Source organism: Corvus cornix, chromosome 15, assembly GCF_000738735.6.
Source record: "Corvus cornix cornix isolate S_Up_H32 chromosome 15, ASM73873v5, whole genome shotgun sequence".
NCBI lineage: Eukaryota > Metazoa > Chordata > Aves > Passeriformes > Corvidae > Corvus > Corvus cornix.
In genome coordinates, this window is record NC_046345.1 from 2,712,671 (window position 1) to 2,731,739 (window position 19,069).

Below are 19,069 nucleotides of genomic sequence, written 5' to 3' on the forward strand. Positions count from 1 at the left end.
TACAATTTTATGTTGGTTTTTTTTGACTTTCAGCATTCCTTCTGCTTCTGACGAGTCAGGCTGAGGCTGTGTGTGCATTTGTGCATGCACAAGTGTAGGATAAGAGACCTGGAAGGAGTACTCAGGTTCTCAGCTGTTGTATTCTGGTGTATCTAATGACCTTTGCCACAAATTAATTTGCCATAAATGAAGTGCAAGTCCCCCCTTTGAAAAATGAGTGTTTCTGTTTCTCTTCCATCCCCACCTAGGATGAATCAGTGCAGCCATTAATGCAGCCAAGTAAAATCCATGTCCTCCTCTTGGTCCTCCACGGAGGGAACATCCTGGACTCAGGAAGTGGTGACCAGAGCTCTAAGCAAGGGGATGTCAACACCATCACAACTGTGTTTGACACGGTGATGAGGGTGCATTACCCAGCTGCTCTGGGACACATTGCCATCAAACTTGTCCCTTGCCCAGCCATCTGCTCCGAAGCATTTTCCCTGGTGTCCAGGTAAGTTGATGCTGTTTTATCATGGAGTGGGGGTTTTTGGGGGTTTTGTTTTGTTTTATTTGTTTCCCTGAGATGTTCTGCATGTAGCACTGAAAGCTCTGGCCATGCTTTGAGAATGCATTTATTAATGTACCAGCAAGGCATTCAATCTCGATTTCATACTTAGCTGGAGTGAATACGGTAATCATGCAGCACAAGTTCTGAGATTTATTTATTCTAATTAATCCAATAAATACTGAGGATTTAATTCCTTGTCTGGGGGTTGTTCTGTCAGTGTAAGTGTGTTGTCCTTGAAGATTTACGTTTGATGGGAGGGAAAGATTTATTAAGCTCTCACCCATTCACAGAGGAATAAATGGCCTTCCTGTCTTGAGGCTTTTTTTATGAACGACAACACTTGACTGTACTGTCTGCAAGTTGTTTTCCCCATATTCCCACTGTCTCTTGCCCTCTTCAGCCTCAGCCCATACAGTTATGACGAGGGCTGCCTGTCCAACAGCCAGGATCACATTCCCCTCGCTGCGCTCCCGCTGCTCGCCACGTCCTCCCCGCAGTACCAAGAAGCCGTGGCCACTGTCATTGTCAGAGCCAACCAGGCCTACAGTGAGTTCATCAAATCCCAGGAGGGCACCTCCTTCAATGGCCAGGTGAGCCAGGGGCTGCTCATGCCACAGCCAGAGGAAGAATAAATGAAGCAATTTCCTTCTGAAATTCTCTCTTTGCCTTCAGTGTCTCAGGAGGGTTGGAAGCATGGCAGTGTTGGGCTGCAATAAGGAAGTGTTGTGCTTTCCATTTCTTTCTTTCTGAGAGGGAGAGATTAGTGCTTGTGCACCGTCCTGAATCTTTGGGATTCAAAGCAAAGTCTGAGTTTGTGTTCAGAAATGAAGCTCCAAAGCATTGAAGTTAATCAGGTTTCAGTGTGACACACCTTGCCCGAGCAGGAATGCTGCCTTTGTTACTAAACATGGTCTATTCCCCATTGCAAACCAAGGCTGTTTAAGCATTCCTGGCTTTAAAGGACCTTCAGCAGCTCGTGCTGGAGCTGTTGCACCCATGGGTTTATTTTTTGAGACTGTGCAGCTGCTGCACCCCATAAAGAGCATGACTGAGCCTCACACCTCTGAGCAAAGTGACTCCCCAGCCCCACGAGAGCAGAGACATTGGAGGAGCTGTCACACTGCACTGCTGTAGCGTGGTTTATCCATCCTGAGCTTCTTCCCAGCCAGCCCTCTCCTGCCCAGGCATCTTGGTGCTTTACTGTGCCTGTCTGCTCATACCTTTAGAGGCAGGACAGTGTTATCCCCTCGGGATACAAATGGGCAGAAGCTTTCCTGAGATAGCACGGATAGCTGGCAAGGGAGATCCAGCTTGGTTTCCTGAGTTAGCACCAGGATCAGAGCTCTGTGTTACTGTCCTGTCACTCCAGTTGGCTGGTAGGGACTGCCAGGACACCTGAGCTGTGTGAGAGAATGGGAGTCTGCAGGCAATGACAGATTTCATGGGCTGAACAGTTATGGGCATCCTGTTACTCCAGCTTGTCTGGCTGTAATCCAGCGCTCTGTCCAACCGTTAGTTCTGAACTGAAGTCAAGGGACTTTTTTTTAAATTTCTTTTTTATTTCTCCTCCTTCTCCTCCCCTGCTTCTGTTGCCTGTCTCAGGTCTGCTTGGTAGGGGACTGTGTTGGAGGGATCCTGGGATTTGATGCCTTATGCTACAGCAATCAGACCGTGTCCGAGAGCCAGAACAGCAGTCGGCGAGGGAGCGTTGTGAGCGTCCAGGTAATGCTGGCTCCCAGTTCCTCCATGGACCCTGTTTTTAGTAAGGATCTCCTGAAACAACAAAGACTATTCCTTATCAATGGCAGACATGTCTTAAGGTGCATATGGGTGTCAGTTTGGGTGTGTTTGCTCTAAACAGGGACGTTTCAGCCTCTGGTGTGAAGTGTGAGGGAGTGGTTGAGCCTGAGATTCTGTATTGGCCTCAACTGGATCTTGGGGTAAATGGGGAAAGGAGGATAGGAGGGAGGTGTTACAATGTGGGTGTATTCTTAATTCAGCTAAATCCATATACTTCAAATCCCAGGATACCGACCTTCTGTCTCCTGGAATAACAGTGAACAACAGCCACTGTTCCAGTGGCTCTAATCTGGAAGCCAGCAGACACCTCAGCAGGAGCAACATTGATATTCCTCGTAGCAACGGAGAAGATCCAAAGAAGCAGCTGCCACGAAAAAGGAGTGATTCATCCACCTATGAACTGGACACGATAAAGCAACATCAAGCCTTTCTTTCAAGGTAAGTTTTAAGATTTGGAAGGAACAGATCCAGCAGTGTCCTGGAGCTGAGGGTGGTGCATCTGTGGAACCTGAGTGTTGCTTTGTCATCCTGTGATAAGCAGGGTGGAGGAAAACAATTTAGATTAGAGGGTTATCGATTTCAGTGTGTTGTATATGCAAGTAAAATTAACAGCTTTCTTGCTGAGTGGTACTGAGAGAATCCAGCTTCTGTAAAGCATCAGTGTTGCAATGGCAAGAAGCCCTTTGAGCTGTCGTGTGACAGCCAAGGCAGTCAGGGAACTGCTTCTCTGCTGTGCTGCAAGTGTGGGATGGAGGTCAGAAAGCAAATGGAGAAATCGTGTAAGGGAACTCGCTGAAGCAGAACTGGGAAGCCAGCATTGTTAATTTTAAAGCATCTCTGAAACCTGATCTTGAGTTATTCTGTCCCCTGCCAGGGCTGCTTCATTTCACCAAGGACACATCTCAAATTTGTTAGTCACTGCTGAAGCCCCCAGTATCACATTTTCAAGCTTTTTCAAATGGACTTTCAGAATGTGTCTGTTAACAGCAGTCTGTCCATGGCCACTGGTCATTCAGGGATTATTTCTGTAAATCCAGAGGATTTTTCTGGCTGAATCATCTTCTTCAGCCTCTGGAACTGGACAGCCCAGACGTTTTTCTCCTGCAGGCCTGGAGGAACTGCAGTAAATATGTTCTTAATCCCTCTTCCCTCATGTCCCAGGAAGTGGGGAGCAGTGTCCCCCACAGCAAACCCCATTACCTGCATTGCAGCTGCATCCAAGGCTGCTCCTTTTGCCCTGTGCTGAGCTGAAGGCTTCTCCTGCATTTCTTCCCCTCCATCACTACTTGGAGTCATTTCTTCAGCACAGGGACTTCTGTTGTCCTGCCACATCAGGGTCCTTTTGTAAATGATTTATAGGAGAGAGAAGGTGTCGAAGTGAATGTTGTTGGTGCACAGAGATAGGGTATTCAGAAAGACAGCTGCATTTACAAAATCCACGATAAGGTTCTTGGCTATTTCCAGCAGGTTAATAAAAGGCAATCAGGCTCTTGTTTTTGCCTCCTCAAAACAGTCTCCTGCATCACAGGAGAAAATATGAGTCGTGCAAAAATGTGCTCATTCTCCTCCTCGTTATTGACCTCAGGGGCACAGACTCAGTTAAGGAAACCGGGCTGGCATCTTGATGCATTTTTACACCTATTTTAGAATAAGTGCTGGGCCTGATGGGGATAATGGATTGCTCAGTTTGTTGTTCCAAATAGCTTTGTGCTGATCCTTCCTGTTCCATCTCTGAAGGGCTGTGCCTGCACCCAACATGCAGCACTTGTGGGTCCCTGGCAAGAATTGTCAGCATTCAGTGGGGTGACAGATTGGTGCATCTTTACTTCTTAAGAGTTTTATGTGTTTTTAAATGTCCCTTTAGAACTTGGGTTAAAAATGTCTGGCTCTTCCCAGAACTCAAGACCAGGATTCCCTCAGGGAAAGGGGCAGGTTGAAGCTGCAGTAGCAGCTCTCTCTGCATGTCTCTCACTCAGCTCTGTGGTGCAGGGGAGGCTGAGGAGCAGGGATTCACTCGTTCCCTCCTGTATGTCAGCAGGACGTCGCTCCCACGCCCATCCCTGGACCTTGTTCTCCCAGCCAGCACCAGCAGAATGCCCTGTTGGCCTCTGCCACCAAGGAATGATTTTTTCCCATGCAAAAACCAAGCCCTAGTGTGACGTGGCTTCGAGCAGGAGGTTGGCAGAACAGAGCCAAGTTTTCCTCCTGGGCTCGGCAGACGGGCAGCCTGGCAAACAGGGACCTTTCTGTCCGTGCCCACTGCAGATTTCAGCCTGTGCCAAAGACACTCATTTTTATTCATGTATCAGACCTACCCACTTCTCTGGGATAATGCCCAGCAAGCCAGAGCAGCATCTGGAGATTACAATCACACATTTATTTTTAAATTCAGTCCTTCTGCACAACTACATTATTTCTGGCTGTGCTGTACTTGTATTATTGTAAATGAGTTGATTTGCTTCAGAAATCCATAAGCTCTTGTTTAATTAATGCACACAGTACATCTGCTGCTTTTTAAAGGGAGAACAGGGCACTGTAGGTTGCTTGGAGCATGATGGATCCAGAGTTCCCCTTGGCTCTCATTTCTTTTGTTGCTGAAAAGACGATACCAAGTTCCCGGCAAAAGGAGAGAAGCTGCCGAAATTGCTCAGTGCTGTGCCTGCTCTGCCTCTTCCCTTCCCCACGAAGAGATGCTGTGGGAAGCTGTATGGAATACACCAAAACCCCCTGCACCCATCCTGCTGTCGGGATAGCTTTTCCTCTGGTGCCTTTGTTGGAATCCCGTCGCTGTCACCCTCCCTTCAGCAAAGCTGAGCGTGTCCTAAATGACTTTGCATTCCTCACACACAGCAAACTTGATGCATTTCATCTTGTTAGCTAAAGCAATTGTAGCTCCACCGAAGGTGGCTTGTTCTCAGATGTGTTTCAGGGCTCTGCAGCTCAGCACTGTGATCTCAGGCAGGCTCGTTTGCATCAAAGGAACAGGAACAGGCTCGTTTTAGCTGTCACTGCTGTAACCTCCCGTTCCTCCTGCATTTGACACCACTGTTTTGACTCCCCGTGATGTGTGTGTGTCTGGCATAAGTAACTTATCATTCCCTGGCTGGGAACCGGGAGAGCAGAGCCGTGCATGTGCGTGTGTGCAGCTCCAGAGGGAACATGACAGCGCAGCAGGAGCAGGCGGAGGTTTAGCATCCTTTGGGAATGGTGTTCAGCAGAGGAGCTGTCTCTGGCATGATGTGTTATTTGCTGTGGCAGGAAGGCAAAGTCTGCGTGAAGCCCGGTTTTCTTCCCCAAAAGTGTGAGCGTTTGCAGCTGCTCCTGGGCTGAGTGGCTGTGTCTTGAGGGGTCTGTGAGCAACTGCTCTGGTGCTGAGGATGGTGGGGAAGAACAGCCCTGTTTTGGGATCACAGCAGTGCTGGAGTGTTGGTGCCCTCAGAAGTGGCCATGATGAGCCAGAGCTGTTGCACATGAGGATGTGACAAGTGCTGGTCACCACCCAGGGTTTTGTTTTGGGGCCACAGAGCTGGCAGGAGACTGTTGGATTTGCGTCATTCCCAACTCCAGGCCAGTAAATTCTTTATCCAACCCAACTCTTACGGGATCCATTTCTCCTACATGTTTTATAGAACCTGTTCTGATGCTTTTTAAAGTGTTTGCAAACACCCTCTTAAAGGCACTGCTGGTACTGCCTTCAACTCTCTGCTTCTAATTATAATGAGACAACCCACTACAGCTGCCACTGGAATCTGTACAGCCTGGAGAGCAAAGGAATTTGCAGCTTCGTGCTTTTGGGTGGGAACAGAAGCATCCCAGAAAGCCTTTTGTGAACCAGGTTGTCAGTGTTACACATCTGTCATTTTGCATTCCCAGATCTAGACTGTAAAGAAGCAACTCTCTCTAACGTGGGGGTGGATTCCCAGCATTTTCACCTAAGTGTTCCTGCTGCTGCTTCTTCAATGTCCAAGGAAAATGTGAATTTAAATCTCTGTGTTAAACCTGTGCATTGCCCAGCCTGCACTACACAGAGATGGAATTTTGCAAACATTTTTTCCACCACAGAGGTGGAATCTGTCGAACAGATTTGGCACCTGAGAGAGGGAGGAAAAGCTGGACACGTTTGATACAGTAGCAGCAACCAAAATTTTAACTCCTTAAAGAAAAAGCATTTTGAGGAGATGGTGTGTAAATGAACTCACTTGAAGCTTGCATTTGTACATCTAAATTATGCCAGTGCAATGGGGTCATTGTGGGTTGATTAGCACAGTTCCTTCACTGAAGAGATAGAAATTATATCCGCTGTCAATCACTAATCCAGGCTTTAATTATGAAAACACAGAATAAAATTCTGACTTTATTTTCTGTTCTTCTCCCAGTTTACATTCTAGTGTCCTGAGAAACGACCCCACATCCAGGCGATCCAGCAGCTCCACAATGTTGGATGGAGGAAATATTGGGAAGTTTGACTTTGAGATCACCGACTTCTTCCTCTTTGGTTCTCCCTTGGGTCTGGTGCTTGCACTGCGGAAAACTGTAATTCCAGCTCTTGACAGTAAGTCCTGATGCAGACTGCTCCCTTGGTGGGTGGTGTAAGCACCTCCTGCTGCAATTGCAGGAATCTGGTTAAAGCCAAACATTTCTGTATCATATTTATTGCACCGTAAAGAAGCAGATCTCTGTGTGCTCTATGCACCACCGATTACATGATTTCCAAACATGAAAAGTACTGGATAATTCTTGAGTCTGTAAACATTGTAATAACTTGTTTCAGTTGACTGAACTGGGAGATGAGGGAGATGATAAATCCTTTGCAATTTTGTAACCCGACAGTTGTCCTTTTCAGAGACAAATATTTACTATATTCTAACAAGTAATATTTTGAGACTTGAGGGATTTTTTTTCTTTGTCTTTTTAGTCTTTCAGCTCAGACCAGCTTGTCAGCAGGTCTATAACCTGTTCCACCCTGCAGACCCATCTGCTTCACGCCTCGAGCCTCTTTTGGAGAGGAAGTTTTACCTTTTGCCCCCCTTCAGTATTCCCCGGTACCAGAGGTTCCCGCTGGGCGATGGCAACTCTGCTGTTTTGGGTAAGTCCCTCTGGATCCACATTAGCTGTTTAAGGGCTTACAGCCACATTTTACATGAAGTTATCCACACAGTTGGGAATGGTGAGAAAGAGGATTGGCCCTGCAGCATTAGCCTTGCTCCTGATTTACCAGAAAAGGAATTTTCTTCCAGTGAAATCAGTGCCTTGTGTCCCATGTGCCCTTTGTTTGTCACACAAGGGCCTCCAGCTGCTGAGGGTCATCAGGTGGTGACCTCTCTGTAAAGGCCTCTGTTCTACACCCAGGCTGGTGCTTGTGATTGAGAGTGAATGAAACACAACTGAGTTGGCAGAATTTAGGACTTGGAAGGCCAGTGAAGACTGGAAGGAGCAGAGTCTACAGTGAGATGATGAGATGATTTACTTGTTTGCATCCTGTTTGTCTTAATATTTGAATCATGCAGGGCTAAATGAAGAAGACTGTATATCTAGAGCTGGATAATTCTGGTGATCTTCTAAATAATTTTAAAGTTGAAAATCCAAAGAAATGGTCTTCTATGTATCAGTGCCTTTAAAGATTGTAATTGCTCAGTCTAGAAGTCTGATTTGTTAAATGGGCACAAACTAAACCCCATGTTTAATGAAGTGAATAAAATGCTTTCTGCAGGCCCCACTCACTTGTCAAATTTAGCCAAGATCTTGCTGCAACACTTTTAAAAATGGATCCACCCACAACTGCATTTGTACCCAGGCCAGTTACAACAGCTCAGGGAATCTATAGCAACTTGAAAAGCAATTTGCTTTTTGGGTGTATTCTAGGTATCAGCTGCAAGGGGCTTATTACAAAAAAATGACAGCTAAACATCTTACCTTCTTTTTCTTAAATACATCCCAAAGCCCCTGTTCTCACTGAACCCAGAGGTAGAGGCCCCATTGATACTAAACCTGTGCTCTGGTTATCATTCTGGACAGCAGCAGGAATATTAGAGCCTCCCTGGACCTCTGAGTTGGCTGTATTTGGAGAGACACTTGCTATGCAGTGAAGTTAAATGGCAATTAGCTCTTCTATGAGAAGGGCAGAGTGATTGCAAAACCTCCAGGTCTGAGCCTTGTTATTTTAAGAGATACTGCTCTGCCTTGATGAATAAAACTGACAAAAACCAGCTTTAAATTCTCTTTTCCTGTAAGACAAAGCCTCTTCATTTTCTTATCAGAAAGTAACAGGCCATTCCTTTCCATTAGAGTCAGTGTTGCGATGGACACACTACCCAGAAGGACTAACCATGATTCACCAAGCTGCTCCTGAAGTTAGTGTTCACTGGAGGGCACTCCAGAAAAGTTAATTGCTGCTATAATTAAGCTGTGTGTTCTGCTGATCATGTAAAATCCAGGTGCTCAATTATAATTGGTTCTGTACAAAACCTTGTGTCACACTGCTTGTGCACATCTCCTCATGCACATAGCTTTTTTTGGGAGTTCACAATTCAGAAAGCCTCTCAGGCTGTTTTTTCCCCCATTTTCCCATCTGTACTAAATGCTGGTCCCTGTTTCATTTCAGTGAACTTGCAGAGTAAAATCAAACTCACATCCCTGCATACTCCTGTGCTTTGCACTGTGTAGGCTGTGAGTCTGATTCTTCCCTTACGGCATATTTTTTTCCACGCATAGTAAAAAAGATTTCTCTGGATCTGCTGTGTATTGATGGATTTGGCTTAGAAGGGGGTGAAGATGCCTCCCTTTTGTTGTTGAAATGCCATCGTTGTGTTCTCCTTTGCTCCCAGTTAATCTCTGATGTTGGTCTGTTTGGAAATCACCCCTGTTTTGTTTCTTTTACTCTATTTGAAGGTTGTCTGTTCATTGAAGACTCATAATTTAAGTGCTGGGGTGTAACTGTTTGTATGTTTAACACTTTGTGGCCGCATGTCTGTTGTTCTTTGTCCTTCTGTTATGTTTTTTTTTTCCCCATCTGCTTCTAGTTGAGACAATCCAGAACAATCCCATCCTCCTCATGGAAAGTAGCCCTCTGGGTGCTCTCCAGCACCAGGACAGCTTCATGGAAACAAGTATCCCTGTTCCCGTACTGAATTGGCAAGATGTTTCCAATAAAAGTGCTGGTTGTGCTGAGTGTGTGTAATCTACACTTTTGTATTGTCTGTGGTGTTGGGTTCTTGGGGTCCTTTTTTGGAGATCACACTGTTGCCTCCTGGAGTTGAAATCTTCGTGCTGTGTCTCAGGCTGTGCCACACGGAATAACCACTGGGGATCACGCCTGGATCTGGGAGAGCCACTTTGGACACAAGGGCTTGGGATTATAAACTCTGTCCCATTCTGGTGTTGATGCTGGAAGGGGAGCTGCTGCCATGCACGGACTGGTTTCCTCTGTGGTGCCTGTGCTGCTGGAAAGAGGCTTTGGCAGAGACAGTCCCAGGTGACCCTGCTCATGTGGTGCTCACCAAGGGCAGGATCCCTCAGGAAAGGGTGTCCTGCAGTGTGCAGCTCCCCAACAGCCACGAGCCACCGTGCCCAGAAGTCCAGTTGATGTCCATGTCACACCAGATTTTGTCCCTTTGAGTATTTCACGTTTGGACACTCCTCGTGGCTCTGCTGAACACAGCACTGAGGCTTTCAGACCCCAGGGTGGCTCTGCGTGTTGGTTATTTTAAATCAATTTCTCATCTCCTGCCTTAAAAGCAAAGTTTGATGCATTTGTTTTGCCTTATTTTCCATCATCAGTGCTGCATGGCCTCATTTATTCTGATTGTGGCTGGTGCTACATCTGCAATTTTGATGAGACTTGCCTTTGTTTTGGTTTTTTTCTTCCCTGCGTGTCTCACTTGCCCGTTCTCGTTCCTTTCTTGGTGTTTTGCATTGAGAGCCGGGTTCTGCTGCCCTGTTTGTCTTTAACAAGCTGACCCTCACTGTCCCTGAGCAGTTTGGGCTGTTATGTGGTCATACAGCACAGCAACATTGCTGAGTTTTCCAGGTGGTCTCTCCCTCTGTCTCCTGAAGGTGGAGAGGATTTTTAGGTGTGCAGTTGCCGTGCTGCCTGTGCTGTGAGGTTCTGTGACAGAGCAGAGGGAAAGGATCTGGTACTATTGGTTGATTGCTTTGGAGGTCCCTGATGAAATGCCATTTCACTGTGAGCTGATACTGCCTGTGGTCAGGACAGAGCTTGCAGAAGCATCCCTTTCCCAGGGCAGGGGGTTGGAATTAGATGGTCTTTAAGGTCTCTTCCAACCCAAAACATTACAGGATTCTATGATTCTCTGTTTTTCACATTGTGGGTTAAGAGCACAGCATGTCCAAGCAATTCTTGATGTGAGTGTAGCAAGTGCTGAATCCCAGTTCAGCCACTGGACTGCAGGAGATTTCCAAACTCACAAGAACTCGTGGACAACAGAAATCTGTTGCTCTTGATCTCAGGGCAGTGACTGCAGAGTGCCCAGCACTGACCAGTGACTCCAGTGCAAGCAGGGCCTGGCCTGTGCTGAGCAGCTGGCTGGCTTTTCTGTGTTTTTCAGTCTTTTTGTTTTTATTGAACCGTGCATATTTTTTGATTGCTTTCAGTACTTCCCGCTTTGGTGCAATAGCTCAGTCCCCAAATAGCACATCTCAAAATCTGTCATTCACGTACCCCAAGGACTTGCCTGAGAGGATGGCTCAGGGCTGTTCCCTTATAAGAACGCTGAGAAATGAGTCTGTAAGCGAGAGAGCACAGTATCAAAATGAGTATTAAAGATTCTTAGGTAGGCCAAAACCAAAAGTTTTTTGGCTTCCCATGTCCACTCCCCTGGAAGTGCAGTTAAATCTTGGGTCGTGGCATGGGTTGTGCCATGTGGTTCCAGCAGGTGCTTTGCTGGGAGGGTGCTCAGGGCACTGCTCCAGCCAGGCTCCTCTTCCTCACTCGGGTGCAGTGGCCCTGAGTCAGCCCTGAGTCACAGTACAAAGTGCAGTAAACAAGGGCACCTCTGTTCCCGTGGCTGTCAGGACCTGAGCTGTGGCTGGGGATGCACCTCTGCAGTGCAGGAGACTTCCCATGCTCCCATTAGGAGCACCTGGCTGCAGGTGCTGGGGTCAGTCTGTGCCAGCATGGCAGCATCTGTGACATCCCATCCTGGTCACTGCACTCCCCAAAAAAGCCCCCTTGGTTTCAAAACTGCTGCACAAGGGAGGTGGTGCAGAGAGAGAATCCATGAATTCAGGAAATATGCTGTTAGGTTTGTGGGTTCTTCCTCCAAGTCAGGTCTCAGGATTTTCTTTGGAAGTTGCTGTCACTGCGGCTTTGGTGTGGAGGAAGCTTTTCTGAGGGGGTTGTAATGCATAAAACAGGTTTTTCTCCACATTTCCTGCCCTGCCTTTTCCTGGCCTTCGTTTTTCTTAGGAACTGCCCTTTCTCAGGGACAGAGGGTGTGTAGCCTGGGGAAAGGGAAAAGCACAAGAGCAACCTGAGTGGGCAGGAGCAGGGGAGCGCTGCTGTCGGGTGGCACCTCATCCCCTGCAGAGCAGAGTCCTGCCCCCAATGCAGGCAGTGCTGAACTGCACAGTTCAGTGATGCTAAAACACCTCCAGCTTTAACAGGAGTGGGAATTGTTCCTCTGATGGCACCAGAATGGGGCTGGAAGGGCTGTTGAGGTTGGGTGCATTTGCTGCGAATTCTTTGTATTCCAAAATCCCTGGTCCCAGAAAAACAAGATTGGCTAAAAAACAGGAAGCCCAAAATCCCACTGTTTCTTCCTTTATTCACTTTCTGAGTTCTCAGAAAGGAGTTGAAGTTCAGGCAGAGCTGAATGAAGATGGGCTAATGGAGTCAAAGCCATGACCACCCCAGGCAGGACCATGCTGGGCCCAGCCTTTTCTCCTGAACTTGTCTTCCTAATTCAAGCCACAGGTGCTTTAGGTTAAGGGATTGGAAGGAAGTTCAGGTTTCTCTGGTGGTTAAACCTGAATCTGGCGTTTTTCCTGACACAGACAAAGCCAAACCTCTCCTTGCATCTGAGGGGGATTCAGGGAAGCTGATGGTCATCACCTGTGTTGGGGCACTCATTTGGCAACACAAGAGCAGGAGCACAGGAGGCTCTCACAGGCAAGAGAACAGAGAGGGAGGGATGACCAGAGAAGAGAGGGTTGTTCAGGTCCTCCAGCAAAGGGAATGAGACCCTTTACCCTTGAGACCTTAGTGGGGTTCAGTGCAGCTCCTGTTCTCCACTTGGATTGTCTCTTCTTGCTTATGCTGGTGCGTTGTACAGTCAGAAAACAGCACTGGCCTGGTGGGACTGGCTGGGTTGTGGATCCTGGTCACAGCCTTGACAGCCAGCAGCTTGAAGCAAGGCAGAAAGAGGGGGAAAGTGCTGAGAAAGTGATGCTGCTAATGGCCTTTGAGGCACAACGTGGGCTGCGTGTGCAGCTCATCATCAGGTCAGGCTCCTGCTAAGGCTCAGATCTCACAGTCCACAAAGCTTTTACACAGAGCAGCTTGTGGCCTGATTTTCCCTGCAGAGAACAGAACTCTTTTACTGACACTTAGCCACACATTTTTTTGCTTCATACATTCCCTCTCCCTCGGCTGCAGCAGGATTTGTGTGGGCACAGACGCTGCTGCTGCGAACGGAGAGATCGGAGGGAGGAAATCAGTAGCCCCAAGCAAAAAAAGATTGATATTAAAAGAACCCAGTGGCTAAAACAATGCCCTGTGTCAGCCATGTGCCAGGATTAAATCCAGGGATATCTAAACAGGCTGGAATAGGTGGAGGATGTTGGTGTGTGGGAGTAATGTGCTCATGTTCTTTCTGGTATCTCCTGTCTGATACCTGGGAATAAATTCAGGTGCTGCTCCTCAAGTGCAGCAGAGATGGGCAACCATAAAACCATAATGAATTGCTTTGCTTTTGCATGTTAATGCCACACTGGTGCTGCCTGCTGTGAGCACCTGGTGTTGGCATTACAAACCTCTGCCCTGCAGGAGCTTGGGATATCCCACTTAATTCGGCCTCACAGCATCCACAGAGGGGTGGATGCTCTTAGCCCTGTTACAGAGAGAGAACTGAAATGCAGAGATTTTAGTGTGACTTTCAGCATCTCTCATTTTGCCACTCCTGAGTGTTTGAGGTCCTTTTGCCTCCCATCCGTATATAAGGTCTGTGTGAGCATGATTTTAAACCCTCCTTTCTGTATTCATGTACTAAGGGGTTTGGCCTAACTTGGGAAACCTCAGGTTGGGATTTAAAAATCCAGACCTGCATGCTGTACCAAAAAAGCTCTGTTTTCTTAGAGCCTGAGTGCTCCCTGATCTGCTGACTCCAGTGGGAGATACAAGTGCTCAGCACCAGACTCCCTTCAGTAGCCCTTTCTCCAGATTAACGAGTGTTGGCTGTATCCTTCAGCAGTAAAATACAAGTCCAAATTTAGTCCCTGCCAGGCATGAAGATGTTTTCTTGATTTTTGTTTTTTAATAATGCTTCTATCTTGGAGACATTAATTTAAATTTCAATATCTCAAGAAAACAAATACCCCCTTTCTAAGGTTGTTTTTTTGTTGTTTTCCTTAGCTTGGTTATTTTGTCTCAATGTGAATATATAAAATTGTGTATATTCACATCTGTATGTATGACACATGCTTGTTATTGCTGCTTGAATAAGTCTGCCTGGGTTTTTCTTTGGATCTGGCTTTTGAGCTACTTACTTTGCTTCTCTCAATCAAAGACTGCTCCTCCAGCCACATGTCTCTGCCTGCTGTGCTGTGTGCTTTCTTTTCAAACCAGAGCTCCAATGAAATGTGGGGTGTTTTTGTTTCATTCCAATCAATTCTGAAAGGTTTTTGCACCTTCCAGCTTTGTTTGCTTCCTTCCTCTCCCCCGAGTTCATCTTGCCCAGCCTCTGTCTGTTGGTCTAATATTTTGATTTCCCTGTTTCAACTTTGTAGCAGATGTTGTTCAGTCTCATGGTGCCGTCTTCATGGAAAACGCGTCCCTGTCCACCCCCATTTCAGCCCCTCAGTTCAGGGGCTTCCGGAGAGCCAGTGAGATCAGCATTGCCAGCCAGGTCTCAGGAATGGCAGACAGTTACACTGCTTCCAACATAGCCAACAGTAAGTGTTGCACCCCTCCGAGGCTCCGCTCTCAGACCTCGCTTCGGGCCGAGCAGCTTCTGTCCATCCGTCTGTCCGGGGGGTGCTTCCCATCCATAACCAAAAGCTTGGGATTATTGCGCCTTCGCCCGGTTCTGCCACAGTCAGTGCCCTGTGTTATCATATCCCCTGCAAGAACAGGTGATGTATTTGATGGCTACGCAGGGACCACGGCTGTGTTGTGCATGTTGGACCTTGCTGGCGATAAATTGTTAAAAAAAGATAATAATTGCTAACTCTGAGCACCATTTGGCTGTTGCGTGTGGTGAGGGTTAATCCAGAGGGATGCTTCTGTGCTGCCATGGTAAGTCATGCAGAACTGGTCGGGATCAGCACTTGATACCAGATGGGTAATGCAGGATGTGGCTTGAGGCAGATCCCTCAAATGTGGCCCACAAAAACAGGGATGAGTAAGCCCCTCTGTAACGCTGAAAGGCAAGGACAGGTTGGTTCAGAACAGAACATTTATTACTTTGCATTAGAAATTCAGCTCTTCTGCAGCCTGCAGGGCAGCTCCCAGTCAGTTATGACCCATTTCCTGGAGCAGAATGAGGAATAAAAGGGATTTTTTATTTATTATTTTTCCCAAGACCTGTGTAACTTCCTAACTAATACAGTGGAGAAGAACAGACTTTGTTAATGGCTCAGCCCCTTCTTTGTTTCAGCTGAGGTATGAGATGAACACTTTGTGTCCTCATGGACCTCTGATAACTCAGACCAAAAAAAGGCTGAAAACTCAAAAACCAAAAAACCAGCCAACCAACCAAAAATGCATACAAGAAAATCTTCAGCCCAAACTCTATTCCCAGAAGGTGTCAAAAATTTAGAGATACCTTCCTGGCATGAGCTGTGAATTACTCCCTCCGTAATTAATTGCTGAGGTTAATAATGCTCCTGGAGGCAGGTATGAGTTGTTGAAGGTCTGTGGGTGCTGCTCAGGGGCTGCTGTAACCTGCTGCCCTGTTTGAGGCAACACTCAGCAGCAGGACTAAAATACCTTCTCTGACAAACAAGGCTTTCCTGCTCCAAGTGCATCCGAGAGCCGACACCGCACTCCCCACGTGCGTCCTTTTACTTGTCCTGACATCTTGCCAAGCACTGCTAAACAGGAATCTGCTTGGGAAGCAGCTCCTGGGGGAGAAGGTGCTTGTTTTGTGCTGCTTTCCCACCCACGGGGAGCTGCTGGGCTGGCATCCAGTGGTGATCTGTGGGGAGGTGTTTTTGCCAGGGTGATGCCCCAAGGCCAGTGTGTCCTACGGAGAGATCTTGTTCTGAGCTGCACCAGGGTAAGGTCACACAACACTGACCTCTGGTTTCGCCATGCTCTCCCCCCTTGTGCAACTTCTGCTTTGTGTCATTTATTCCTCCACATGGCCATCAAAGTCTGATCCTGAGATCAGGGAGGAAGAGTCCCCGTGTGCTGGCTGCCTCATGGCTGTCCTGGCTCCTTCCCTCAACTCCGAGTGTCCTCAGAGCTCTGGCTCTGCCTTTGCAGCTCTTGGTCTCAAGCTCATTGGTGCACTGGTAATGTGGAGCTGTGGCATTGAGGGTTGGATGTGATCCATGCTTATCCCCAGGGAGAGCTGGAGGAAGGTTGGAGGGGCACTGCAAAACCATGGCTCACTCCCAGGAGCCTCCCTAGGGTGCAGCTCCCCTGGTACCGTGAGTTTGTGGAGAATGAAATCAGTGTGTGCCATAATAATGTGTGATTTCTGCTTTTTTTTTTTTTTTTTTCCACATTTTATTTTTCCTTTTAGAAACCAAACACCACCTTAATCATTGTAAGGGGTTTAGCCTTCTGTCCCAACTTGCCCTCCCTCATAAATCCCCTACCCAAACCTCATTCAGGAGGCGTAGGCAGCAAAAACACGAAATCCCTGCCAAGGGAAGGAAGCTCAAAGGGCCACGGAGCCGGGCTGCAGGCTGTGCTCTTCGGATACCAGACCTGGACATCAAGACAGGTATTCTGAAGAGATCCACTCCTATCAACCTCCTCTCTCATTTGATAGTCACAACAATCTCTGCGCTTTCACTGAGGCACTTGCAGTTTCTGATTGCATCTTAACAAGTATTTCTGTCACTTTGCCCTGAAGATCGATCATAACACCGCTAACAACTTGGCAGGAGCAGGAATTCTTCTGGGCAGAGCTGAGGGGACAACGCTTCTGCCTCCACCGCTGTCTTTTGAGCATGGAAGAGTCCATCCTGTCTGCTTCCTGTAAAGAATCTGAAATTACCCAAGCTGGGGACTGGACTTGCATGAGAAGTGAAAGGTTGGGACATGACCAGGAGCTGTCAGTTTGGAAGGCAGGGAATCAGAAGTGGCTGCGAGGCGGTGCCTGTGAGCTCTGGAAAAGCCATGTTGATCTGTCAAACCTTGCTCCTCCTTCCCATGGCTCTTCAGAAAAGCAGGGACTATCAGGATGAGGGTGGCCTGGCACTTGGCACAGCCAGGGCTGGGCTGTGGGGATGTGCTGAATCCATATCCCTCTGCACTTGCTGTGGTGGGAACTCTGTGCAGGTCTCTGGAAGGAGCTGGTGGATCCATCTTTTCAGTTCAGCATCTGTGCTCATCACCAGCCAGATTTCCCTTTGCAGAGGGGTGTGTTGGATTATACCTTAAACCTGGCAGCTTTCCTGGAAATCCTTAAAAAGGGAACATTGTCACAGAGACAAACCAAGCTTGAGGAAGCCCTTGTCAAAGCCCCAGCTTGCATCCTGCATGCAAACACAAGCAAAATTCTTCTGCTGCCCTCTTGATCTCCATCTTCTCTTTCCTTGGCTGCTTTTCTGGGCTGGAGTGCACAGGCATTGAGGAATCTTTGCTGCTGGGAAAGCAGCCCATGGCTTTGGGATCTGAGGCTTCGGACTGAGACCTGCTCATGTCCAGGGATTGGGATGGGATGGGATGGGCACGTGGGCAGAGTTCAGGGCAGCTGAGGTGTGGGGGTGTCCTGGGGTGAAGGGTGGCTGTCAGACACTTGTGTGTGAGCTGTTGGCTCCCTGAGGGAGAAACCTGTCTGTTTTGTTTGTATCCCTGCCCCCCACAAAATCCCAGTGCATTTTTCAGTCCCCCATGCAATGAAGTCCCAATACTCCCAGATACTTGTCTTGTCCACCACAGAGGCTGTGCCCCTGGGAAGGCTGGGCTGCACATCTCGTTTGCCTGTAACTTTGTAGCCCAGCAGGGCAATAAGGATTTGTTGGGGACTGCCAGTCCCGTCAGGACATGCTGTATTCCCTGCCTTGTGGTGCCTTTTAGCATCCCATATGGATTCCCAGTATTCAGTCCTCTCTAGTGTGGCCAATACCTGGATGCAATTCCCTGGTGAAAGCTGAAGGAGTTGGAAGCAGGGCCAGAAACAGACAGAGCAAACCCATCCTTCCTCCCACAGCTCCAGGGAGATGCATTGCTGTCTTTATGTGTTGGGTCATTGCACAGGAGCCTTGAGCCCCTTCCCTGGGGTCTGGACTGACAGCCAGTTAACCTGCCCTCCAGTGCCTTCTTCTTTGCTTAAACAAGGGAGAGCTCACTGCTGGTGGCTGTGTGTTCCTCCCTTGGAGTGAGCAAACACCAAGCCCTGGGTCGGTTGTTCCCCTGGAGCAGCGGGACCAGCCAGGGAGCAGCCTCCTGGCATACCTGGAGCGAGGAGCCAGAGCCCTGAAATGCCCTTTGTGAACCCCCTTTGTCTGAATGAGTGTTTTGCTTCTGTAGTTGCTGCCAAGTGGTGGGGAACCAAACGGATCGACTACGCGCTGTACTGCCCCGACGCCCTGACGGCTTTCCCGACAGTGGCTCTGCCTCACCTCTTCCATGCCAGCTACTGGGAGTCCACGGACGTTGTCTCCTTCCTGCTCAGACAGGTACAATCATCCTCTCTCCCTGATCTTCCTTGGGTTGAAAAATACTTGGGCTCTTTGTGTTTGCCAGTGCGCCTTCCGTAAGACTTCTTGGTGCACAGAGGTGAGAAAATACCCTTTACCCCCACAGATCCATTTTCTTCCCCTTCCTTTTGCTTCTCACCTGTGGTGTTGGTGGAGCTGCACACATACAAACTTCCTGGATGTGCTGTTGTCACACCTGCTTGGTTTGGGGCTGGGTTTATCATCAGAGCAGGTTTCAGATGGGCTCACCAGGGATCCATGGAGAGAGCCCAGGGCAGTTTCCTATCAGATCATAGTGGCAAAGGTCAGTGGCACTTGTTTGAGGTGATCTGTGCTCTGTGTGTGCCAGCTTGGATCTCAAGTCTGAAACTGAAACTTCTCCAAGGACAAATAAAACCAGCACCGGATACAATAAAACCAAAGGAGAAGTTCTATATGTATTCAACACTAATTGATAGGCAGAATGCAGTTCTCTGTTTTGCCTTTCTAAGTTATTGTTGTCTCCTCTAGGAACTCATTGGGATTTAGTCCTTGTTCCTGCAGCACAAAGCAGTTTTGGGGCCAGGAGAATGGGGATTGCAGGTGTCTGGAGTCTAACACCTCAGGTTTTATCAACCTGTATTTGGCCTAAGATTCAAATTCACTGTCTAAAATGTGTTTTTCCCTAAA

At 47.9% G+C, this 19,069-nt stretch overlaps 1 protein-coding gene across 5 annotated transcripts in view; it reads left to right on the plus strand.

Annotated features, from left to right (window-relative positions):
• Positions 1–19,069, plus strand: part of PITPNM2 (phosphatidylinositol transfer protein membrane associated 2) — a 126,602-nt gene that overhangs the window by 97,189 nt on the left and 10,344 nt on the right. The window contains exons 11-20 of one of the 5 annotated variants that reach the window (XM_039560794.1): positions 249–493; positions 951–1,140; positions 2,153–2,272; positions 2,577–2,788; positions 6,727–6,902; positions 7,266–7,436; positions 9,370–9,519; positions 14,312–14,476; positions 16,273–16,476; positions 18,231–18,379. In XM_039560794.1, coding sequence (XP_039416728.1) covers positions 249–493; positions 951–1,140; positions 2,153–2,272; positions 2,577–2,788; positions 6,727–6,902; positions 7,266–7,436; positions 9,370–9,519; positions 14,312–14,476; positions 16,273–16,476; positions 18,231–18,379 — 1,782 coding nt within the window. The remainder of the gene's footprint in view (positions 1–248; positions 494–950; positions 1,141–2,152; positions 2,273–2,576; positions 2,789–6,726; positions 6,903–7,265; positions 7,437–9,369; positions 9,520–14,311; positions 14,477–16,272; positions 16,477–18,230; positions 18,380–19,069) is intronic. The other 4 variants (XM_039560796.1, XM_039560795.1, XM_039560797.1 and 1 more) reach the window with 4 other exon arrangements.